This window comes from Hermetia illucens, chromosome 4 (genome assembly GCF_905115235.1).
Source record: "Hermetia illucens chromosome 4, iHerIll2.2.curated.20191125, whole genome shotgun sequence".
In the NCBI taxonomy this organism is placed as follows: Eukaryota; Metazoa; Arthropoda; class Insecta; order Diptera; family Stratiomyidae; genus Hermetia; species Hermetia illucens.
The window spans coordinates 108,799,247-108,826,794 of NC_051852.1; the positions used below are offsets into that span (position 1 = coordinate 108,799,247).

Consider the following 27,548-nt stretch of genomic DNA (forward strand, 5'->3'; position numbering starts at 1 on the left):
GGACTATCTTGCAGTAAATATTGAGTCAGAAAGAAAATAGCAATAAATTTGCAAACAACGTGAGCACAGCCACTAACAACTTTTTCTAACGATTCGTAGTCCTCCCTAAAAGTAAATAACCCAAAAATTAGTGAATGGGTTTCGTATAACAAACATTGTTCTTTAGTATTTGTTTCGTTCGACAGTGAGATCGACTCCTTTCAAATAAATAAATGTTGTAATAACGTGGATATATAGCTTGGGGTTGCTAATACCTTTGGTAAGATATAGTAAATTCAACAAAATTATCTACTCTCCTTAGACAAACAGGAAAATGCCACACATTTTATCCTATTACTACAGATGATAACTCCTCTAGGATTCAACCCCCTCGAAGAATTTCCCATTTTATTTTCAGCAGTGAAACCAAAAATATCTTAAGCGACAGATTTCCAAAGTTCAAAAAATCATACTGGGGGCTCGATTGAGAGGGGAGGCGAAATTAGATTAATAGTATTGTGGTTGGCCACGTATAGTATAATATAGGCTAAAGGTTCCAAAGCAACAAAAGAGCGCAGATTTAGGAACCCCCGTAATACTAATGGAATTGGTCCAATTTTTGTGAAATTGATTTACATTTATTAACATAATACAAGTTGGAAATCGATATGAACGGCTTTAGAGACAGAGACAGCTTTGGCAAATTCCAATGATTCCACTTGTACGTAGCTAAGTATACCGTAGTACATATTAATTTAATATGACAGATTGGTGTGATAGTGACATTCTCTCCTGTTTTAAGTTCACATGAAAAAGGCAATTTTGACTTACTATAACTTTGTTATTAATAGTATGATTCCTTTCAAACTTTCTAGTGTTATGCCCTACATTGTCCTTTCTGTTTTTGATTTAAGGGGTAACTCTACCACGATCCGAAAAGTAAAGTCTGAAGTATGGCGGGCGTATCAAAACCGCTTCGTGCCTCTGTTGGTGTTCATCAAGGAAGCGCCCTCTCACCACTGCTCTTTGTTCTTGTTATGGACACCGTCACACGGAATATCCAACGTCCAGGCGAAGATGTTGCGTTGGACTAGTGGCGTGACATGTTTTGATCACATCCGAAATGAGGATATCCGCGATCGTTATTGGGTTGCATCGATCGTGGAAAAATTGCAAGAGAGGCGTCTTCCATGGTATGGTCACGCAATTCGTGATAACGGGAATTCACTTGCCAAGAAGGAAACAACGGTGGTTTGATACGCTGGATGAGGATTTAAAAGCATCGAAATTGCACCCAGATCAGGCATTCGATAGAGCCAAATGGCGAAACCGATCACAACGAGCCGACCCCACTTGTGAATGGGACAAAGGCTGAAGAAAAAGAAGACTTCTAGTGTAAAAAATCCATGTTGTGTACCACCCGGGTACTCATGCACAGAATTATGAACAATACTAAACTGTAACTTAAAATAAGTTCATATCTTAGAGAGATATTGACTAAGTTATGTTTCACGAATAATATGTATGTATGACTTTTGTATATTATTCAATTACAAATAGTGAATGTGAAATAGAAAAGGTGACAAGAGCTAGATTTTTAAGTAACATACAAAACAAAACAAAATTTTAAAAAAATTTCATAAATAAAGTGAGGAATAATTTTTTTTTAACTTTTTAGGTATATTCCCTATAACCCATTTTGAATTTTGATTTGATATTTTTTAGGAAGTTCAAAAAATGTCACATTGTCTAAAACTTAACCTTAGGAATGCTCCCTCTACGGCCGATGTGGAGAGTTGAAGGTCAATAGAATTTTTTTTACGTTCCTCAACACATGTGTTATAATGTCGAAAAGAATTTTTTTCAATAAAGATTATAGTTTACAAAAAAATTTAAATGGGCGCTTTCTTTTCAATTTAGAAAGCAAATGTCCCATTAAACCATTTTTTTTTATTAGCTAAAAATTCGGACTAGTTATACTGCCCCCGTACGAGAGGTCGTGGTTCAAATCTGATTGGTGGCAATGGGATTTTTATCAACTCAGCTGTGAGTTAAATCAGTTTCATAATCACAGCTGAGCGCAATGCCGCCCTCACTGTGGAAGGCAATGTGTATAATCCTGAACTGTACTTCAAGGCCCTGATCCAAATGGATTGTCGTGTTGACTATTACTATTATTATGAAGTATACTACGTGCCGCAGAGCACTTTAAATTCGACAAGAGAATTGCTACAGTGACACCATTTTTACATACATATATCTTTACAACAAATTTTTTGACGCAATCCATCGAGCAAACCAATTTTCGACATTTTCACGAAAACTGAAACGCTAGTCTGCATGGGCTAACTGCATCGACCGGAACAAATGGTAATCTGAAAGAGTAACGTCTGTTGAATACGGCGGGTATCCAAGTAACAGAAGCAACACGAGGTCTGGCGTTGGTATGATGAAAAATTAATTTGTTGTGCCTCTATCCATTCTGAGCGTCTTTTTAATAGCTCGTTTCAAACGCTTTAGTTATCGTCTGAAGACATCGCCAGTAATACAGTTTTTATACTGCTTCCAGCAAATCATAACAGTTGGGCTGAAAAGTTCGTAGGTTAACACACACATGGTGCTACTACTATGTAGTCCTTACGACATTTATTTAACTCAAAAGACATAAAAATTTGACAACTGTCGGACTACTAGTTTGTGGGATAGAGCATTTTGAATGAAGCAACTTTTGTTTGTTTGAAAAAAAATGGGATAAAAACGAATTTCATATGTTAATAAAGCATTGCTTTTTAGCGAAAAAAATACTGTTGAAGCCTTGAAAATACTGTTGAAACTTTTCTTCATAAACATTATTCGGACTTTCCACCTGGAAAATCAACCGTTGAGAAGCGGTTTGCTAAATTTAAACGAGACGAAACAAACACCCAGGAGATACACTGAATGGACGCTCAAAGAGGCTGTTACTGACGAAAACATCAGGGAAGTTCACGAAATAATTTGGATGACCACAAAGTGAGTTGATCAAGAAAACTGAGGCTCTATAGACATCAAAGGAACGTGTTGGACGTATAGTGCGTGAATGCTTGGGTATGCGAAAGCTCGATTCAAAGTGGTTCCCGTGTGAGCTCACAATCTACCAAAAACAACAGCGAGTTGACGATTCTGAGCAATGAACCTGAATTTATGCATGAATCACATGGCTCCATTATTTCACGCTAGAAACGATCGTCATCCGAGTGGGCCGCACGTGGTGAACCGACTTAAAAGCGTGCGAAGACACAACAGTCGGCTGGCAAGGCTCTGGCATCAGTGTTTTGAGATGCGCATTGTATATTTTTCTACTATCTTCAGAAGAGAAAACCATCAACAGCGACTATTACATAGAATTTTTGGAACGTTTGATGATGAAATCGCGGAAAAACGGCCGCATTTGAAGAAAAAGAACGTGCTGTTTAATCAAGACAGACGTGTCACAAACCAGTGAAAACGATTACAAAATTACATCAATTGAACTTCAAGTTGCTTCCGTATCCACCAATTCGATATCCCTAAAAACTGTCTGGCGTCCTGAGCTACGCTAGTTTTATGTAAACACAAAATTAAAATTAGAATCGGTTTATTGTCGTGTCTTTTTGTTCGTCGGCCACAACACACTTTTCTCGGAAAAGGAAAGTATGCGGACCATAAAACTTTTTCTTCAAAATAGCCATATAGAGTATCAAACGAAATGTTTTGATTTATTTAGATTCGGATTTAAAACTGCAAATTTTCAAAGGAACGGCACATTTTTGCAAAGAAGCCAACTCAACTAGAAAAATTTATGATAATGCCTACATGAAATCTAGATCTCAAAATACATCGTATACTAATCTCTGTTCGCTAGTAAGTGCGGAAGATGGATTAGGCAATTCAAAGAAGGTATTTATGATGTCGAAGACGCAGAATGTCCGACAGCACTAAAAAAGTTTGAAGGTGAAGAATTGAAATCATTACTCGAATAAGATCCCCGCCAAACACAATCAGCATTGAGTTCTGCGTTGTTGCAAATGTTGATCAATCAATTTTTTCCAAACATTTAAAAGCAATGGAAATGATTCAAAAAACAGTTATTGGGTCTAACCTGAATAGAAGGACAGAGACATCGATCGTTGAAAAACCATTTGTGAAATGCTTCTTCAACGACAACAAAGGAAGGGGTTTTTACGTTGAATTATCACTGGAGATGAAAAATGGATTTACTACGAGAATTCCAAACGCAAACAAGTATAGGTGAACCGAAGAACGAACAACATCGAATGGCACTGGTCAAACGAAAGCAATAAAGATAGGAGACTACAATTTTGAGACCATTGAAAATTTCTCCTATCTAGGGTCAAAAATGACAATCGATCACAGCTATGTCGATGAAATCAGCGCATGGTTGTTGACTACCAACACAGCCTATTTCAGCTTATAAAAACTGATTCGCTAGAAACGTCTCACCTCAACTCTCTAGAGGACAAGACAATGATCTGGCCAGTCCTCATGTATTCCTCGGAGAATTGGGTTCTTAACAAGAAAAATTGCGAACTCTTGTTTGCGTTCGAGAGAAGAATCCTCCGAACAATTTTTAGTCCCCTAGATGAGAGTGGACGATTCTATGACGATGAAATCTATGGCGATACCGTGATCGTCTGGTGTTGGATAAAATTCGACCCAACAGGTAGCGGTGGGCGGGTTACGGACGATGACCCACCAACTTCAGATGAATTGGTTCGGTCCGAACTCAGGACCGCCTTAACCCTTCGGCTGTGTGCTCATGTAATGAAAATGTTTCGGCCAGTTTAGACTTGAATTTGAATATAATTTGCATCTATGCCGTGTTTGTAGGCAACGATTTTCGGCCCCACTGCTCCCAGGGCAGAGATTAGACAGCGTCTGATGAATTGCCTCTACCATGAACGCAGCCGCCAGTCACAGTTTTGATGTTAGGATACTAAGTGATAGTTGCTAACAGATAAATTCAAATCATCACCAAAAACTTTTCCTGCCCAAAAATTGCCAACGATTTCGTCATCAGTGCAAGGTCAATCCTTCAAACGCTACCGCATCTCTGCTACCTAACCGAAAGTGACTACAGATGTTGGCTCCAAATATTTAACTCAAAAACGCGACAGGAATATGAATTATATTCTGTCCTGATCCTAGACAGCAAATAAACAAAAAAGATGTCATCAAGACCTCCCGTGTTCCTGGATTTGATAGCATACCTAAAAGGAGCTGCGTTGAAAAGTATTTTGGATACCATCAAAATTTATCGCTGTAAAGCATATTCGAAAATTTACTCGATTTTGTAGATGATAGTAAATATGCCCAATCACTATTCTATTCACTGCTCTCGTGGTTGCTAAAAGTTGAGTCAGAATGGTCTTTTGGCGACGCCCACCCCCTATGAACATTCAGAATGGATCATTCGAGAAAAACCACAAACAATGAACAAATCACCATCCTCATTTTCAATATATACATTTGATATTACAAAGACATAATTCTGATATTTCCAGTACATGAGCACACGACTTTTCGAACAACGAATGTACGAATATTCCAGTTTTATTGAAAATTCTCCCCATTTATATATATGTATGTGCAATACAACACGCAGCAACAGAGACAAGTTCTGCTTCATATGACAGATAAAGAGTTTCGAAGTATGTTTCATACTGCATGAGCTAATTTGAACTAAGAGCATTTATCTATACAATGCACAAAACGTCCCGACCTTGCGTCTAAGGTTGTTACGTTCAAAGGAATACAATAATAGCAAACCAAAAACTTTGATTAGATAAGACTTTATTGAATAACACTTGATAAATAAATAAGTACGTTGACGTGTATGAGAACAAAATGTTACTTTTATTAATTTTAATGGTTTTTTCGTGACGAGAGGTTTTTGAAATTAGAGAGTCATTGTTTTGATTTTTTTTTATTATTTTTATGATTCGGCTTTAAGCACTTCCCTGCTTATTTATCAAAAGTTTCTACTGAAACAAATATAATATTACTATTTTTTAGGCAACAGACTCTGAATGTCTCATAGTGATATAGTTTCGTGCACTCTGTCACATCTCAAGTCAATAATGCAACAGAACCATTGCCTGATTTTCAACGTAATCAAAACACATATTTCTGATATAAAAAGTCAGATAGTCTACCTGATGTATTGCACATATCAACCAGTTACGCAAGATATCGGGAGTGCAAAATAGAAAATAAAGAAATAGGTTTCTAGAAATATTTATCAGCACCGGAAACGGACTAACGATTTTCTTTTTCACAAATTGTGGGCGTGAATAAGATATGATTTACGGAAAGAGGGATGGGGGCAATATTTTACAAAACCATAAAAAAAGTCAAAAAGTTAAGGGAGTCTAATCAATAACACAGAGACACAACATCGAAGGTGTGTACAGAATTCAAGAAATCTCGGCGATGTCAATAGGTGAGCATGGAAGAAAGTGATTATCGATAACAAAAACGTGCTGATTATTGTCCTTTGTTTACAATGTACCTATTAAATTACATCTTTAACCCAATTCTTTCAAGAGATTTCTCTTTTCTAACCCAGCATGTTATTAATGAAACAAAAAAGAATCAACCCGATATCTCTTACCGTTTTTCAGAAAAGTGCCCCCAAAGTTGAATGTTGAATGTGAAATCGATACAAATTTCATCACTACAAAATAATTAATTGATATTTTTTGTTAAAAGTTGATACAAACATTTCCCAAATAATATTGAAACTAACAAAAAAATCATTAAGTTTCATTGATTAGTTCTCAAAATACAGATATTTAAGGAAGAAATTCACGTTAAAGGCACTGCTTAGATAGCCCAATGGCGAAAACAAAACTTCTTTACTTTAACATCACATTACCATACCATAGCCGTTCATATGATATTCATTTGAAATACGCAAGAAAAAAAGTCGAGGACGGGGATATCTAGTAATTCGTGGCACAGTCACTCAAATAGCTTTGCAACGAGTATATAAAATAATAAAATAAAGACAAGTCAAGTGCATCAACGTTAGTGTTCAAAAGTAGAAAAAACTGAAGTCTATAAAACGCAATTTTATTTCCAGAAAGTGCTCATATGACATAGTTGCAATAATTGAAGGAAAGTCCAGATTTATTATCAGACGTTTTCTAGATTAGATGTTAAAATTAATGTTAATTGATATTCAGATCAGTGAAAATCAATTCTGTTGAAAATAAATCTAGATATTATTCTAAATTTCGCCGGGCGTAGTTTAAAGAACGTATGTGGAAACATAAACCATTGAACAGATTTTGACAGGAACAAGTAAACCACAGGGGAATGACCCTAGAAATCCCCAGAACTCTTTTAGACACCTCACTACAAACTTCAAACCCATTAACAAGAGACTATGTGCGATTAGTCTAAAGCAAAAATTCCTCAATGTCTTGCTGATTAATTGCCATTTGTCAACTGAGCAAAAAGAAGAGAACGGGCATACAACGAAAGGAGGACACAGCCTTCACAAACCAAACAATGACATTCGTCAGCGAACGACGATTTTGCCAAAAGCAAAAATTTAGTGTGTAGTGATAGCTGAGTGGTTAGAATACAAGGTTGTCGTACGGAAGATTGCTGTTCAAATCTCACTGGTGGTAGTGGAATTTGCATCGTGATTTGACGTCGGATACCAGTCGACTCAGCTGTGAATGAGCACATGAGTCAAATCAGGGTAATAATCTCGGGCGAGCGCAATGCTGACCACATTGCCTCCTATAGTGTGCTATAATCCTGTAGTGTACCGTTACTGTCTTTAATTGAAGTGCTCTAACACACTTCAAGGCCCTGATCCAATTGGATTGTTACGCGAACGATTATTATATTAAAAATTTGGTTATAAGCTCGACATGCTTCCTTCATCTAGAAACAAAAACGAACGTGGTCCTCACCGGAAAACTGCATTTTCGATTAGATAAATTACGTCCTAAATGAAGGGCAGAACTATTTGTGAGTAAAACTGCAACTCATAGCACTGTATAATAAAAGAAGGGTGCAATACTTCAAAGAGTTGCAGAGTTTCACTCCAAAAAAATTTAATAATACGAAGCACATTTACGACAACCATCACTAAGTGAAGTTGAAGCAGCAACACCATACTAGATAACTCTCCTGCAAGAGTTCATTATGACATGGACGACTACGGGAAAGCATTATATGCCCATTATATTGGATTATCCGATAAGTCATGGCCGTTTTTTTTCAATTTGAATTGACGTGCTTTCAATATAAGACCTTGGCATAATTTTTTGCGTTACTCAAAAGAAAAATTATCACTCTATTTTCTTTTTTGAGCTCAATTTTTATTAATTTATAGATCATTAAAGGGGAGTATATCAAGTCGATAAAATTGAGCCTTTTTGACACTTGTTTTTGCCTTTAACCAAGATGTGACAGTCACGGAAGCTGTTCGAGACATTTAGACTATTTACAGAGAAGTCGCTATGCCTGAAAGAAGCGCTCGGAGTTAGGTTAAAAAATTCAAAAATATGAGTTTCGGCTAAATCCAGTGGACTCATTGAGTTCATGTGGTGGGACTAGTAAGGCATAATCCACTACGAGCTTTACGTTTAGTAAATGCAACGACGAAACAAAGGCATCCCAAAAAACGGTCTTATCGACATTATAGCCTCATCGTCTAACACGATAATGTCCGTCCTCACATCGCCAACTTGAGCAATTCAATCGGTCAATTGAGAACTGATTTACTATTCTCCTTATTCCCCGACTTCGCGCCATTCGACTTCCACTTCTGACGTGCTTGGATGGACGAGTCCTTCGAGTAGAAACCAGCCGATTTTGATCATTGAGGCATTAACAAACAATGTAAGGAAGCCATAAACAATCACGAAGAATACATTATTAACTGGTTCACTGTTACATGTTGGTAGGAAATAAAGTTAAAAAAATCGAAATGATTCATCGAATAACCCAATATATGATAAAAAGGAAGATAAACTCCACTGCGAACAGTACAGAGGCGTTTCCATTTTGTATTGGTCATACCAAATCCTGAGGAAAATTATTGAAAAGATTAAGGATCGTATAAGGAAAGGATCATTGAGAGAATTGACACAGAGCTTCAGCACAAACTCGGGTTTGATGCAAGGAGACATTTTCACCCATAACTTCGTGAATCTAGCTCTGGAGCATCCAAAGAATCCTTGTCAACACAAAAGGGACACTATCAGAAAAACCAACCCAGCTAATAGTATACGCGGATTATATTCATCATGGGACGTTCAACACCCGAGCCCAAAATTACTTTTCTAAATCTAGAAACTACAGCAAAGCAAATTGGAGTAAGCATCAACGAGAGCAAAACAATACAACTGAGAAAGGACAGCAAGAGAGACGACGAAATTTGGAGGCGAATTAACTTGTAAATAAAGAGTTTTTACCCCAAGCGCACGGCGAAGAGTGAAGTTCGGGGAATACGCGATTTTGGTTGTCAATTCGAGGGCGCAGTTAGCAAACTGGCATTTTTGGAGGCAATGTATTCGGAAGGCCAAGGCTCGATTTGGGTTCTCGCGCCATTGAAGATAATGAATAATCGTATGAGGCAACAAATTTCCCCTTCCTAACAGAACACTCAATAATTAAAACACAGTCAAAAAAACGAGACACAATGTACGGGAAATAGCCGCACATGCTCAAAACTAACATGGCAAATCTCAAATATACTATCACTATTGAAAAACAATACGCTGTCAAAGATATTAAGTTAACAGTAATCAAACGAATACCATCATAACAATAAACACATTCGCGATTCGGAAGAAAATACAAAAATATACAATAATATCAAGTAATAAAAAACACTGCTTGTCCTTATTTTAAACTTCGATGAACATTTTTTACCAAATTTGGGCTGCAATGTTGTAAAGTTAAAAATGTTTTTAGTAAATCTCTACAATATTTTGATAGGGATTTTTTGTCCTCTAAAAAAATGAAAAACGAAAAAACTTGTACAATTTTCTTATAAGAGTTCAACCTAACCATATATAGCTAAGGAGTGATGCTAAGGTTGATCCCAGCAATTCTGAAGTGGTAGTGAATGTTATGAGGATCAATGAAATCGTGAGTCCAAAAGTTCCATTAATAAGGATCAATTGAAGGCGCATTGGACTCGTGAACCACTGTTCAGAAACGCTTCTCATTTAAGCCTTACATGACAATAGACGACGATTGGCTCAATTATTATACTGCGAAATCGCCGAAAGACAGCTTTTTAATTCGGGGCAAAGCTATCACGGCCATGGACTACTGTCAACAGATTAACTTACGCATCAACAACTTCAACCGATGTCTCCAATATCGGTCAAAAGAAATGAATCAAAAATTTTACATGACGCACGTCATATACAAAGCACTGCAAAAGTTTAATGTATTGGGGTACCACATTACGATATCCATCATACTCATCAAACCTCTCACCCACAAACTACCACTTCTCGCCTACTTATTGCAAGAGAACACGTTCACTAGTCGAAATGTTAAAACTATCTTCGACGAAGACATCCCTTTCAGAACACCAAATTTCTACAGTATCGAAATAAATTCAACTGTTTTTTTATTGACCAAAATGTATTCATTCGAAGTATTTTTATAGAATTTCAATTAGTAAAGTATTGTTTGAGCTGATGCATATGCACAGGATCTTTAAGGTCAAAGCCGTTATTTTTTACAACCTAATAAAATGTAAAACAAACAATCGGAAAAGTGAAACTCGCCGCTGGGAGATTTTGATCTCTCCCTTAAAGGTAAAACAATTGTGCCATTGGATATCTGCTATTATTTCCATGGTCCCCATTCGTGACATTGCACCCATTCCCAGATAAATTGCGTTCCATAGGCAATAATTCCGATGGCAATCGACGATACTTACTGTCAAGCTGAGGAGATATTATTCAATGATACTGTACATTGTAGAAGTCGATCGAAACACGTAGAACTATTGTCCGTTCACTAGTTACAATTGTGGAACAAGAGCAGAGCTGCTCATCTAGTAATTGGAGGAAACCTTATGTAGCATAAACAACAGCTTATTAAACTCGAGAGAATTAGGAATATTTTAAAATGTCACAAAAAATTCTAACGTTAGAAATTACATACATCGGTATATAAAGCGCTAGACGGTTTCCCAATATTTAGAAATGTGCTCCAAAAGTTATGATACTTAAGCCAAATAAAAACCACCCAAAAACCAAATTACAGGAATAATTTGAATGTCGAACTATCAAACCATCATGGAGGCAAAATTTGATACATATAAGTAATATATAGAACGTTCTACATGGTCTAACCAGACAGTTACGTAGAGTTATAGAAAATAGGTGACGAGATTCGAAGGAGGAAAAGCAAGTAAGTAAATGACCATCGGAATAAATTGAACACGTCTTTAAAAATAAATGTCTAGGAGCCGTCACTAAAAACACGAAGCGTATTGCGATAAGGGTATAACTTCCAACTACATACTATAAGGCGCGACAGAAAACCTCACAGAAGACATACAAGAAAACAAAAGATAGATAAGCTAACTACTTTGAAGGACCACACAAACGCCTACGTAACAGTAGCTACAACTGAGTGTCCTCTACCTACACTAGCAGAAATCAAATATTCGTTATATGTTCAAGGCATAAGGCACAAGGCTGATTTATCCGCCGGATTACATACCTATTTCGGTGAACATTGGGTTCACTGAGATAGGATGGCAGATGGGAGTTGTACATCGTATCTGACGTACTGAAAGCCCCCATTTTTCTATTAGTCCAGGAAATACAATAAACCGCCCACGTGAAACGTATGGAAAAACCGGGGACTTCCAGACGACTTCTGAAAAGAAACATGCAAATAGGACGACAAACACCTGGGAAGCCGGAAAACATATGGGAGTATCCCGTTGACAAGGTCAGTCAAGAGCTGCAGCTCACAGATCACATCGTGGCGAATTAAGGCGACTGTTCCGGGAGGCCAAGGACCAAAATCGATCTGAAGCGTTATAGAAGATTTGCAGAAGGATAATACAATCTATGATCTAGCAAATTCATCGAAGGATCGATCAACTAGATAAAGACAGTTGAGGCAAAAAAATTCACTGCACTGCAAACTGTGATGCAAATGACTTCTACATAAACTAAGAACCTCGTGACCTCTACTAACTGTTGTCATCATATTTCATCAATAAAATGTTTCCATCCAACAACAAGGAGTGATCTCACCAACGACCAGGATAAGATGTGGCATTCTTCAAGGAATGGAATATCCCCAATCCTCTCTTCTATTTAGTTGTTTGACCCAACCACGGTATTGAAAACCGTTACCTTAAAGGGGGCTTTACACGCAACGATAACTCGTAACAATTCATTGAACGATTTATCGCTCCAACAAATCGAAAGAGTAGAGCACTGTTTACACGCTACGCTAAATTGTAACGATTTCTTGTCAAATGTCACCCTACATCGACCCCCCAGTCTTTATAAAAGCTTTAACCATGGAGGAAGTAGTGTTGCTGTCGCTGTACATCTGTTGTTTGGTGAGAAAGGTGAAGAATCGTTACGATTCCCAGAAATTGATGCCGGCCGGCATCAACCATCCACTCCAACTCCAATCCCAATAAATCGCTACAATCTCCCGTTTACACACAACGATAAATTGTAACAATCTGATCGTTACGATAAATTGCTACAATGTATCGTTGCGTGTAAAGCCCCCTTAACATTCGCTGTCGACACAATTGTGTCCGCAACTCTCACAAGTCTCATTACGTCAAAATGATCACAGAAAATTTTTAATAAAGCACGAAAATAGTTCCGAGGCTGGTTAATTAAAGCAAATAAGGACAATGTGATACAATCATCTTTACCTTGAAGAGAGCGCGAGCTCCGTATTCAGGGTCGTAAGGAGGAAAAACCAAAGCCCGTGTGAAAATAATGCGGGCCCGCCCCACCAAGTTTGTTTTAATTCGAGCTTATGAAAAAACTCCCGAAACGACCTGATATAGACTTAAGTATTTCATGCAAAAGAACTGCAAATACATCACAAAGCATGTGCATGACGTATCACGACAGCTTTTAATAAACGATTCCAGTACAAATGACAATATCTAAATTAATTCACCACTGGGTTAAGGTAAGTTGAATCAAGCTCGATTGCTCCTTTTTCCAAATGGCAAGCAAATTCCTGAATCAACTTCAATATATCATCGCTAATCTTCTATCAACGAGATGATAGTCTATAGAACCTCTCAGTTTTTCCCAACCCTCAATTATCATGAAGAGTTTGCTTGCTTTCTAAGTCGTGGACCTTCGCCAAATGGTTCCATATCTGGAAAAGGAGGCAAGGAAAGTCAAATTAAAGACTAATATCAACGAAACCAGGACATCGCACGCATCATAGAGTGGTACCAGACTTGATGTCGCTCAACCCAATAACAGCGCTAAATTTGCCTTCACTGCGAGCTCAATACCAACACCAAGTTCTCTCGTAAGCTTCTCGGTTTCATTTCTCGTCTGGCATTGTGTCATCTGGGTATTTTGCCCAGGTTCGACGTGCTAATTAGAAAGCAGAAGTTGCAATGGACGTAGTCACTGCATGTATTTTTCAGGCAAAAAGTATAAATTTTGGGATTATGTATTGAAAATTATTTCCTTGCAATTGCCGCCTGAGCTGTACGCCATCGATGAAGCGCATTTGTGATAACATTACCAAACATTTCTCTCTGAAATTTATCAATACCACAATAAATTATCGTCCTCATACACACGTCCTGAAGCACGTTTATATAGAGTCTCTCATCAAAAGCTCTTGTCTCAAATGTATTTCACAAGGGTGCAAGTGCAAGTCTATTTGTAAAATTCAATGGTTCGAGTTTTTCGAAAGGCCAACTGCTTTTGTACGTTTACACGCTGTTTTATAGCTGCAAGATTTTCGGTCGGTCGTGCTTCTGGAGGGCATCTAGATTTTGAGAATCCACGAACCGGAGCAGTTTTATAAAATTTATTCACGGCTGTACACAGCGAAATGATGCTGTACTTCTGCACCTTTGAGTCAATCTTTCCAGTAACTAATGAACGAGTTATCAAAAACAAATTGAGCCCACAAAAATAGAAAGAAGAAGTTCAATTTCCAGTATGGAAAATGGAAATATAACGCTGATCAATATCTGTCATAATAACCTTCGTCTTTTGAAGAAATCATAACCAGACTATCTCAGAAACCAAGAAATCAAACTTCTCATGTAAATAGCAATAATCCTAACCTAAGTCTCGAGTTTCACATCTAGGTGTGCAAAATTTAATTCTTATTTATTCAATGACCGAAAATTTACATTTACTATTAGAACATACAAAAAAAACACGATGTTTTCCAGAAACCATTTAACACGCTTATGCAAATGTCGCAAAACTTGAATTGCATCACAAATAACGTAATATTGGTTCAATTAACATGATTCTGACTTACCTGCATTCTGAAGGAAAAGTTTGCAAGGTTCTGTATGTTTTGAGAAGTCAACAGATTGTGGCTTTTGTTCTGGCTGCTTGTTGAGCATGTCAGTCAATTTGTTGATTCCTGATTTATTTTCAGAATCATTGGAACTTGTCTTGGGATAACGTATGTAGAAGAATTCGTCATGAGATGGTGGGGAAAAAGGTATACCATCATCAGGCCTGAAAAATACAATCAAATGTTATATGAACGTTTATTTATAGCTGTTGTGTATTTATAGTTTACGCGCCTTCGATTTTCAAAATTAGTGAGTAAATACAGACAAAAGCATGCTAATGAGTAGATACAATTTACAAAAAATAATCGACTTGCAAAACATTCGGAAATATGCAGTGACAACTAATGTATGCATATATAATTAGAACTAATATATTTATACAATAGCAGAAAACTAACCCCCAAGATTGATAAATATTATCTCATGATTTTAATGGTATTTTCCTTTCCTATTGCTTTCAGCTTTCATTTCTGTAAAACACTCTGATCAAACCTTCATCTTCACCATGCCATGTAATTGTTTGGACTCCAGATCTAGACTCTAGATCATACTTTATAGTTTCGTTAATAAAATGAATTCGGCATAATATATTTTATTCAGTATTTAATTCATCATTAGATTCTTAAAACACGGAGTTGTTGTTGGCCTAGCATAGGAATCACATAGATTTCAGGTTATATCTCGGCATGGTATATGTCATTGTTAAGGACGATCCTTTAGAGACGAGAGTATTTGGGCTTTGTTTCAGGGTAGCTGGCGGGAATGGACTTTTGTTACCAGCTTTTGACTTTGAACGAGACATGGATCCACTATTGCTTGATGGAGTCAAATCGACAGTGTGCAAAGAAGATGGAAGCGGTCAAGGCAGCAAAACTGGCCGAAGACCCAATAGTTGGCCGGGGAGGAATCATGAAATAATCCAGATCATTTGGAGAATGGAAGAACCATCACGGGCGATTACTAATGAGTTACCTTACTGGGCAATTTCAATAACGAAATTAAGAAAAAATGCCACATATGGCAGGAAAAAGGACAAATCAACCACGAAAATGCACCAGAACATTTGTCAATGAAAATGGTGCACAACTCCCTTCCCCTCCTCAATTTTTCAAATCATAAACATATCCGGATAGCTGAGTGGTTAGAGCGCAAGGCTGTCGTACGGAAGGTCGCGGTTCAAATCTCACTGGTGGCAGTGGAATTTGTATCGTGATTTGACGTCGGATACCAGTCGACTCAGCTGTGAATGAGTACCTGAGTCAAATCAGGGTAATAATCTCGGGCGAGCGCAATGCTGACCACATTGCCTCCTAGTGTACCGTTACGGTCTTGAATGAAGTGCTCTAACACACTTCAAGGCCCTGATCCAACATGGATTGTAGCGCCAACGATTATTATTATTATTAAACATCGACACAAAAACTAGAGGACAGATTAGATTAATTAGATGTAATTGTGGATAAATTATAATTGTTTCGAACGTAGCAATTGAAGCGTTATATACGTGCTTCTAGAAAGTGTCAAAACAGTAGCTGAAATCCGACAAATTTGTGGGAATTCCTTCCTGAAATGGTGGAGGCCGTGGCTTATGCTCCTAATTCTCCTGAACTTCCCAAAATTATACGGAAGAAGCTAAGGATTATGCGAGTAGTTTCAGTAAGAACCCAACCAACACAGACACAATAATAATCCAGCGTGATGTCACTTTCACCTTCGGAGAATTACTCAATCAGAGAAATTAAGGAGAAACTGAAGCTAAAGGATATTTAAACCCCAACCCAAAGGATGACATTCGTAGAGACAGAGACGTGAGTATAAACAGGAGTTAAGATCGACTTACTTTCCCTTCTAAACTAAACCTATGGCACTCAACTTAGCTAGCTTAATGCAAACAGAAACAAAATTTTGATTTTAACGAATAAGTATTGCTCGAGATAGCTACCGTAAAATCATCGAGGATAAATTTGAATCTAGACTCCAGAGTAAATCTCACTCATCCTATTGGAATCCAGTCCTTAATGTACGAGCCATAGTAGGTTTTTTCTGGCATTTCACATAACACTAATCAAACCCCAGGTCAATTGCTACAAGACATATATTGACCTTATTCGAAAACATGGCAACCCGCGAAGGAAATTAAGAGACAAAACCATCGAAGACGCCTCTTTCGCAATTTTTCTATGATCGATCGAATCCCATGTTGATCGTGTTGCACGAGACGATCATTCCATTTTTGGACAAGTTGCTCGAGGTCATCTTTGCTATTAGACGCTAGGAGAACATCATTTGCATAAAGCAATTAGAAAAACTCGAATAGTTACATTTGCTATAAACGCAAAGTGCGATAGCTAGACAATATCCACTTTATCGGAATTGGAAATCCAAAAGCAAATAACAATGCATCCGAAGTGGGTACCATTGGTGCTTGGGAAAACTTATAACCGTACAGCTATGATTCTGTTTGAATGTCCTTGGTAGGCATCAGGTGACTCTGATACTGACTGCTATAATTCCCAGATTTATCTTTGAGAAGCCATACGCTGTTTTATAATAGAGAAAAATGTTCGCCACAAGATTATAGCTCATTTGAAACAAGGAAAATAATAATTTCCACCAACGAGTCAGTTACGGAAGCAAATTCCAGTTCAGGGGTGTTTTTCAGGGAAATCAAAATATTCAAGTGACCCAGCTACACAGAAAGATAAAGGCTGTATTGTAGATGGAAATAGAAACTATTTTATTGGCAGCAAAAGAATGTCTATTGTAAAACTGGCGTGACCGCATCTAAACTGTATATGACGTACCCTATATGGTCAGTATTTGATCAGCTTGCCATAACTCAGTCCATCAAAAAAAGAGGTTTTGTCGCATGTATGTAACCATCTGAACCATTGGGAAGTTATGTTTCAGTTAACAACACAATGATAACTGCACTACACTCAACCTACCATCAGTCCAGCTGGACTCACAGATTTCATTTAAAAATAAATGGATCAGTTTTCCATAACGTTGTCATTCTGACTGACCCCAAGCTGACCAAATACTCATCGTTCAGGGTAGGTCTAAATAACCATCGTACGTTCAATTTCAGACGCCAAGGAAGTATTTCTACAAACCATGAGTTGTACCAGCTCTATGACGACCCAGCAGAATCGATGGTTGTAAAACTACGACAAGCGAATGTCTAGTACGGTATTCAAAGACACACCCAAAGGACGTCGCCCAGTGTGAAAGCTACGCAAACCGTGGAAGGACTCAATGAACAAGGTCAGTAAAAAGCAGCTGAAATTTCCTAACTGGAGGACGCGATCTAAAGAGATGGCTGGAGGAAGTCTATCCTGGAGGCCAACGGCCGATTTGGCCTGACGCGCCATTGAAGAAGAAGAAGTTGAATCAGGCTCCATCGCTTTCTTTTCAAAATGAAAATGAAATGAAAGGAACACAATTATATAGTGCGGCGGAACGGACGAAATAAACACAATTATATAGTGCTATGCACCAAAGGAAGTTTCCGACATAATGAAGAAGAATGTTTTTTTATGAGCAGTTACACGTAGTTGAGGAGATTGACCACTTTGTGATCAGGATTAGATTTAAAGGTTCTCTTCTGGATGTATGTAACCAGAGCGGCGTTACTTTCACTTGCGTGTTGCGTCCGCTACTCCCCGCCGGGTCGGTGGAATGCATCAAAAAACATTTCGAATGCTTCATCAACGAAAAGGAGGTTGGTTTCCGTATTGGATTTTCCTGCATTGACCACGTCAACACTCTACGAATCATTTTGGAATAGTGCGCGGAGTTAAAATCTTCGTTTCACCTGCTCTTCATTTATTTCGAGAACGCTTTCGACAACGTGAACAGAGAGTGTATCTGGCATGGTCTACGCAGGAAAGACATCCTAGAGAAATTAATAGCTAATGTCAAACCAACATATGATTGCGCAAAATGCCATGCGATGCATCGAGGTAAAATCTCAGAAGAATTTGAAGTCGAGTCAAGAGAGTCACCGATATTATTTCTTCTTGTTATCAGTGCCGTTCTTCATACTGCTTTGTCCTGAGGACGTAGAGCAGTTAAATGGACCATGACATCTTTTCTCAAACATCTCGACTAAGCTGATGGCATCTGTTTGCTCTCTCACCGGGCCACCTTAGACAAATGACTCTGGATTTGGAAAGGGAAGTAGAGTTGGACTGAAGATAAACACCAACAAAACCAAGGTTATTACTCTGACTTTCCCTATCTGCTTTAATGGGCAGAGCATAGAAGGCGTCGGTCAATTTATATAACTTGGAAGCCTGGTTTCTACCGACGATGGCATCGAAATGGATGCCATCCGATTCATTAACAGCGCTAAATCCACTTTAGCCGCCTTGTCTAAAATTCTTGTTATCTCAAGACCAGATTAAGTGCTAACGTTCTTTTTGTCTTGCTACATGGGAGAAACACCGTCCTACCGCGATCCAGAGATCACAGTTCGAAGTGTGGTAGGTATATCAAGCCCGCTTCTTGCCTCTGCTGGCATTTATAAAGGAAGGGCCCTTGCGCCACTACTCAATGTTTTTTTTGTAGACACTGTTACACAGGGAATCCAATGTACAACGCCCTTGACACTGTTCTATGCAGATGATGTTTACCTAGTGTCTCACAACAAAGCTGAGCTTGTCCAAAACTAGATTGATTGTCGCATGCAACAAGATTTGATAGACTGAATCTAAATGGAAAAGGATCGACAGCCGACCATAACGAAACAGGCGAATCAATGTTGTCCGCCACGGTGCATTCATGGATGATACGATTGATTGTGATTTAAAAGGCTTTCGGCTCCACCCGTACCAAGGCTACTATACCTTTTCGTCTCTCATCGAATTTTTCGTTCACATTGTTTTGCAAGCAAATGTAATATATAACAATAATTTCACTCTGGGAACGGCTGACAAAAGACTGCCACTCACTTTCCGCCTTGAATATTATGCCCTGAAGAAGCCATATTAAAAAAACATAAAACAGACAATCCAGCAGCTATATAACAGCTAACCAATCTCAGAGAATAATCCACAAAATAAAATAGAACAATCTAATGAGCTAAGCAGGCTAACTGTATTATCATACAAATGCTGAATATCCACAACGTAAACACAACCCATACGCGAATATAATATGTGAATTATTTATCCAATCCAATATAATGAATTCGATCCAGTTATAAACATTCTGTTCTATCTCCTTGCCAACGAAGTATTGTAGCCAAAAATAAATTTGCAAATTTGTCCCCAAACTGGTTAATATAAATAATTTTCTCTCTCTGTGTTTCCAAGTTGATAACAAATCGCGACCAAATAAAAATGAGAAAATCAGTCAAACACATCAAATTTGATCACGTGGTTTCATTTTTGAGATGTTTAACTATACATAAACGAGTAAAAGAATTAAAATCACTCAAATTGATTCGCATCGGGCAGAAATAAACAACAGTCAACATCACCTGACTGGTGTGCACAATACTCGTATCTATATGCGAATGTATTTGGATGTAAATAATTTTCCTAAGAAATTGATAATAGAGTCGAAATATGAAAGCATGATTTACTGTCAAATAAGCGAAATCTGTAATTTGCATTTCAAATAATGGACATAATACATTTTCCTTTATCAAAAGGAATGAATTTTCGTTTATCAAAAAAAAATGTACACATGCTGCACAATTCTGTTTTGTGAGTAAACAAAGGTGAGATTATTCCTAGAGACAGTGTCTGATAAACAAAATATGATACACGCAGTGACAATGGATATACTATTTTTGCAACAAAGATTAGGGACTTAATGTAGGGTGTATAGCTAACATAGGGATGAAATTCATACCCCGAAATTTTTATGCATTTTCAAAGGAAGAAGACAGATTGCAAACGTTTCCACAGGAGCCACTATCCCTCTCAGCCGACAAATCCAGTTTTTCACCCTGTATGAAGCAATAGCTATTTTTGTTTAGTCATATTATTTAAAGATGTTCCTTGATTGTCTTATCAGCATAATTTCTCTATCATTTTTATAAAAATTGCTATTCCACCCCAACATACTATACGTTGAGCACATCACTTTCAAATGAATTCACCGCATCTAATTACTAATGAAAACAATTTATTGCGCTCAGATACGCCAAACGTTTTAGCAGCTCTCTAAATTGTTGAACTGAGAACAAACATATAAACTAGGGAACCAAGACTGCCTAAGAAAAACTTAATCGATAGGCTGAAGGGAAAAAATGGATAAATAACTGAAAGCTTCTATAAAACAACTACACACTAACCGCCACCTATCCACACGTTGCGAACTATATGTGTATATAGTGATCTGTACACTTTTTTGTTAGTACGTACTTTAAAAAGTTCACTTTTACTTACTTCTCTATTCTAGATCGCATCCATTGCGGAAGGGTTACTCCCGAAGATATACTTTTCGGATCCGAAGACATTTTGCGTACCGAAAAACAACGCACGACTCCTCAAACGTTTACTTTAAGCTTCTTAGAATACGTTAATAACGTGTTAGAAAATAACTCTTAAAGAGGGAAATAACTCTAATAGGAAACTGTAAGACTTGCTGCCGTACTCAAGAAAAATAAGCATTACTTCTCATCACTCAAATAATAAATGACATTTTGAATAGCCGCGCACAGTCGGCCAATATCAAGAACTCTATAGCTATTTTCTGCCGCGAGAGCTTATATAAAATGTGTATCAAAAGAGAATCGAGAGAAAATTTCGTTTTAGCAAATATTTGACGGAGCTCTAATATAAGATTGTGATCTTTTTTTTACTTATACGAATGATAGCGTGAAAATATTCGTTTCATAACAAACTTCTTAGACAGTTTTATATACAAGATTAATATTTACAATATAGATGAAAGAAAAAAAGAGTATTAGAAAGAAACTAGGGAACTGGTGTTGTGTGTTATTAAGGACGTCTTCCTAGGAGTTTTTACTCGGCTCAAACATCTGAAATGATAAATCAGAAAATAGATGAGATTATTGGTATATTGATATTAAAGTTCTATTGTATCACTAGACATTTTCTGTACTAAATAAACCTTAACCTACATTGCAAATCAGGAGAACAGTGAAAATTGCGATATTACCATTATTCATTAATCAATAAACAAAAGTGCAAAAATTAATAACCTTCGGAGCCAGCAAGCCTGCAAGAATGTATAACTTTTTCGTATTTTTCAGTCCTAAACCTGTAACCAACTGCCGCCAATCCTGTAGAGTGGAGACCATTTTAATGAACCCCTTTTGAAAAAATTATATTTTCACCAAATTTTGACCAGTTTGGACGAAACCGAAAGTTTAAAAAAAGACAATTTCAATGAAAAGATCCCTGCGTCGACAATTTGTAGATAGAGTTGCTCCATACGACATACAACTTGATCACGACTTGCTGGCGTGTCTCAGGCACACGATGCGTCCCATAAGTCCCATTTTGAGCCTAACTTTTGAAAAATTAATACTAGTGGTACCATCTACACAAAAAACCTGATACTGTGATGTAGGTAGATTAACAGAATAGAGAACAGGGATACCTACCATGTTCGCACAACATGGAAGATTTGCGTAAGGTTTGTACCGCGTGTGTTACCTACTAAAACATAAATAATTGCAGGAGATGAGGACTGCTGCTTTGCCTATGAACCGGGAAGCAAACACTAAAATGCAGCTCCATGTGGCGGAAACCGCAATAATCAAGTCTTCGTTTCAAAAAATTTAAAATCTAAACGATGCTCATCCTTTTTCGAGGCTACACCGATTCAAACGAAATTTCGTGGACATATGGGAACTATGAAATTCCACACATACAGTAAGTAACATGAATTTACGTGGAGTTTAAAGTGAGGCTCCTCATATATGTAAAGGGGGATGCAAATTTTGTTTTTTCATCTAATGTACCCGTGTGGAGTATCAAATGAAGGGTCTTAATTAATACTTTCGACATAATTTGCAAAATCAATAAGTGGGGGTCGAAATGTGCTAACTTAAAATGCGACAAGACTCATTTTTACAAAACTACACAACTCAAAAAACTGAAAAAAAAAATCAGGACAATGCGCTTTTATGTTATCTAGGCCACAAAATATGCCAGATTCTGATATCTACTCATATAAACTTAATAAGCTCCATCATAGGAGGAGGACTAAAGCAGCACAGAAGATAGTATCGAGCGTAAAGGCTGCCATCCACGTTCATTTCGGCCGGAAGGGCCCGCAGTGCACCCCCGCCAGTTGAACTGTAAACACCATCCACGCACCGGCAAGCCAAACGACATCATTAGTTCAACTCTGAACGTGGAAGGTCTTGAGACGCAAATTTAAAATTCGCTACCTAGGCGAAAACTAACACTTCAATACAGAAAGCGCATATTTGCACTTCGAAATATTAACCCAGGAGAATTCGTATTCATACTCGTAAATTCGAATATATTTGTATTCACATTCGGACGTGAGAATACAGCCGTATTCGTATTCACTTGTGTAAATACCCATCTATCCACTTTTTTGAATACGAATGCATTTGTATTCGAATTCATAGGAAATCATCGTACGAAATTGTTCGTATTTGCGATTACAAATATGCCCAACACTGCCTGTAGTAATTGTGACACTATGAATTTGCCAAGATATGGAGTACGACTTTTACAAATATCCGGGGAAAATTTTCTGCAAATGTATCTGAGGATGAGGTCATTCATACCCACCAACTTCCTTCTATTCTATGTATTCTATTTTTAATGCAGACGAAACTTGCCTGTTCTGGAAGATGCTGTCCATCAAAACATATGTACATTATGGAGAAATTGGTCCACCTGGTCTTCCGTCAGCTAATGAACTTGTCAAAAAGACTAACGACGGGGAAGTATGGGCTACTTTATGCCTCCGAATGTTACACTTTTCGTCCAACTAATGGATCAAAATGTCATCCGGTTGGTGAAATTGAACTACCGCAATAGCTTGTTAAAAACGTTATAAAATCTTTTGCGAGAGTTCACTATTTATGAAGCCGCCTGTCTTATAACAAATGCTGCACTTGGACCACATTTAAAAACTTCTGGAACAATATACTGAACAGCCCAGAATCTGATGAAAGCGACGATATCCCTGTAGGACAATTATTCTGTCATGAACAAGTTCCAACAGCCATCGAAACTTTAAGTTTAATTGAAATAATTTTTTTCAAGCATTTTGCTCACAATGGATGATATATACGAATAGAATAATACAGATTCGCGCATAGAAACTTTTGATGTGTCAGATGATGAGAGTGAAAGCAACGATGTTGTTGATGGTGTTACTGATGCATAACATTACATTCAATTACACATGCTATGGCTGCACAATATTTTAAAGCATGTATTGAGTGGGCATCCAGCAATGATGTACATTATTTAAATATACTTGTACAACGTCAATTTAAAGAAATAGCTGTTAAAAATTAGCAAGGAACAGATGCACGTGGAAGGCTTTTTTTTAAAAAAAAAAGACCTTTATTTGTTATTGATACATATGTATGTCGTCAAAAATATATATGTAGATATATGAATTTCCAAATAAATAATGCCTGTAATGTCGAGAAACTCTTTCATAATATTTTTTGTTGAGGATGCTGGGAGTCCTAAGCCCGCACCCACTTAGCGACGGACCGAACCACTTAGGGAGCAACTTACTCACTCTTTTGTAGATCCCGGACATCTCTTTTTTTGAGCTAAACCCAAGTTTACAAAAAAAGGCTAAAAGTTGACTGACGGTTTCGTCCTATAACTTTATTAAGAGTGGAAGGCTTTCCATTCCATGGGCATTACCAGTTCTCACTTTCGCACCAAATTACGTCTCAATCGGTACAGCCGTTTCTGAGAAAAGTGGATGTGACAAACAAACGGAGGGACAGGCGGGGCGCCGATTTTAATGAGGTTTTGATTTACATAAAACTTTAAAAAGTTATTTGAGCTACGCTTTATCATAAAATTTCTAAGAACCACAAGCCCTCCAACATCATTTATACCACATATGGTGTGGTTGATAACTATGTAATGTAATCGAAGAAGATGAAATTATCTACGAGCATGGTCCATGCCAAATATAGTACACTGCCTCAAGGCAGTGAAACCAATATACAAAGAGTTAGCAAAGATAAATCAGTAACACGTTGCTTGGACTGGTTTATCCAAAACTCGAACGAAAGTTTTAATGCGATGGTATGGTCCATGGCTCCTAAATCTATTTCCAATAACAAAACTGTCCTCGATTTTTCGACGAACTTGGCAGTAACTTATTTCCATGATGCTTATTATGGAATAATGCAATCAATTTCATATAATAGTACAATGGGTTTTCATTGATATATTTTTTTTTTTTGGGAGTAGGGTAGGTGAATGCGTTTACGCACAGAGTGTTGGACTCCCGCAACAGCACGCTGGCGGACTACCAACTAAACACCTCCCTGTCATCAGAGAACTAGCCTGGAACCGTTTGACACATTACTTCGGGCTAGCCCTCCCGCTCTCCCGGCTTTGGGAGCCTTCAAGTCAGGGAATTCCTTTCACCAACGGGAGGGGAGGGGAGGAAGGGAGTTGTTGTTCAGGGAACCCCTTACCGTCCGATCCCTCTGCCGGTCGAGTTCAATCTTCTTCGTAGTAAGAAGAGCCCGAACATAGTGCGCAATACGATTCCAGCTGCCAGCGCTCTTCAGCATCTCTCTGACAATGTTGTCTGGAGAGAGCTCCCCTGTGTCTGCATAAAGCTGCTGGCGGAGGCCGTCCCACCTCTCGCAAGAGAAAAAAGTGTGTTCAGCGTCATCCGCCACTCTATTGCAGAACACACAATCAGGAGATCGAGCCTTCCCAACCCTGTGCAGGTAAGACTGAAAACCTCCATGTCCACTTAGAAGTTGGGTAAGGAAGTAATCAATCCCACCGTGCTTTCTGTTCCACCATGGGTGTAATTTGTCGATGAGCCGCGCAGTCCACCTGCCCCTTGGCTCATTTTGCCAAGAAAGTTGCCACTCGCTAAGGGTGCGTTGACGTTCTTCAAGGGCAACCACTTCTCTTAAGTTTTCGCCCTTACAGCGATAGATAGCTTTGCGCTCCTTGGCAAGGAGGGCAACGGGGATCACTCCCGCAATCACCATCACAGTCGCTTCGGAGACGGTGCGATAAGCAGACGCCACTCGCAAAGCTCCCCGCCTCTGCACTTGAGCGAGGCGTTTACGATGCACCTCCTTGTCAAGGGCATCAGCCCATACCTCCGCACCATAGAGAAGGACGGGCTGCGTTGCTCCCATGAGGAGACGTCTCCTAGTTGATATAGGGCCGCCGACATTCGCCATTAGCCGACTGAAGGCCGCGACTCCTGCTGCAGCCCTGTCCGCAGCTACTTTGATTTGCTCGAAGAAGCTCATCTTCGAGTCGAGCATTAAACCAAGGTATTTAATCGCTGGTTTTGACTCTATAGTGAACTCGCCGATCGATATGGGACGCAAGGTCGGGATTCTCCTTCTGGTCAGGATGACTACCTCGGTTTTTTCCAGCGCAAGGTTGAAACCGTGAGCAGTCATCCATCCGCTTACCCGTCGCATCAATATGCCAAGTCTGCTTTGCGCCTGTTCAACAGTGCGTCCGGCAACAAGTGCCGCAACGTCGTCTGCATAACCGACCAGGCGCGACTCTTCGGGCATATCGAGTCTCAGCAGACTATCGTAGGAAACGTTCCAGAAGTCCGGCCCTAGGGTGGATCCCTGCGCTACTCCCGACGTGATTTTCATCCTCCTCTGACCCTCTAGCGTCTCATAGAGCAGGGAGCGGTCTTTCAGATAATCCCTCAATATCCGCAAGAGATAGCTTGGCACGTGAAAGGAGTTCTCTAGTGTGCCTAGCATATCTGTCCATCTTACGGAATTGAAGGCATTTCTGACATCAAGCGTTATGAGGAGCACTATCCGTCGAGATCGGCGGCTGTGTGCCCCGGCTCGATTAAACGCATCTACGACCTCCAGAACAGCATCCACTGTAGATTTCCCTGTTCTAAACCCGAACTGCCTTGCGGATAAGTCCCCGGCAACACGGATCGATTAAACGCATCTACGACCTCCAGAACAGCATCCACTGTAGATTTCCCTGTTCTAAACCCGAACTGCCTTGCGGATAAGTCCCCGGCAGCACGGATCGCTTCAGCGAGTCTACCCCTGATGAGCTTCTCGAGCACTTTTCCGGCCTTGTCAACCATACACAGCGGACGGTATGCAGACGGGAGCTCCGGGTCTCCGTTACCCTTACTGATCAACGCGAGTGTGGCCACTTTCCAGCGACAAGGAAAAATGCCCTCCTTCAAGCACGCATTGAACACTTCCAGCAGCAATTCTGGCAGTTGGCGGAACACCAGTTTATAAACTTCCGCCGGGATGCCATCTGGACCTGGCGCCTTCCTGTTTTTCATAGTGAGAACCGCTTCTTCGAGTTCTCCCATTGTGAAAAGGGGGCAATCTACGACGCTTTCCACGCTATTTACATAAACCCGTACAGGGTGTCTGGGGAACAATGCCCGCACAATGCGGTCCATCTGGTCGGTGCTCAATATGCAGGGCTTCCGCAGAGCCCCGATTTTCCGAGTGACAAGCTTATAGCCAAGTCCGCACGGGTCATCATTCACCTCATTAACAAGATTTTGCCAGCCGCGAGCTTTGCTTTTATCATTGATATAACTTCTACTTAAAAGCTGATGCGTATAACGTAGTCTGAGTACCTCATTGAAGAAGTTAGAGAAGCCCGTAGAGCATGTTTTTTAAATAGCAAGGATGATCTCAGGATCTCAAGTTGATGGAGACAACTCCAAAACAAGTGGGGAAACCGGAAACTGAGGGGGGGGGACGAGGGTTCTCAGCCAATTTCTAAAAAATATACTTATAATAACTATTTAAACAGGTATCGGTATGGAGAGTAGA

General features: G+C 38.9%; 1 protein-coding gene across 1 annotated transcript in view; it reads right to left on the reverse strand.

Annotated features, from left to right (window-relative positions):
* Positions 1-27,548, reverse strand: part of LOC119653609 — a 63,103-nt gene that overhangs the window by 31,602 nt on the left and 3,953 nt on the right. The window contains exons 2-3 of the mRNA XM_038058371.1: positions 20,965-21,560; positions 14,521-14,726 (exon numbers count right to left, since the gene is read on the reverse strand). Coding sequence (XP_037914299.1) covers positions 14,521-14,726; positions 20,965-21,035 — 277 coding nt within the window. The 5' untranslated portion in view covers positions 21,036-21,560. The remainder of the gene's footprint in view (positions 1-14,520; positions 14,727-20,964; positions 21,561-27,548) is intronic.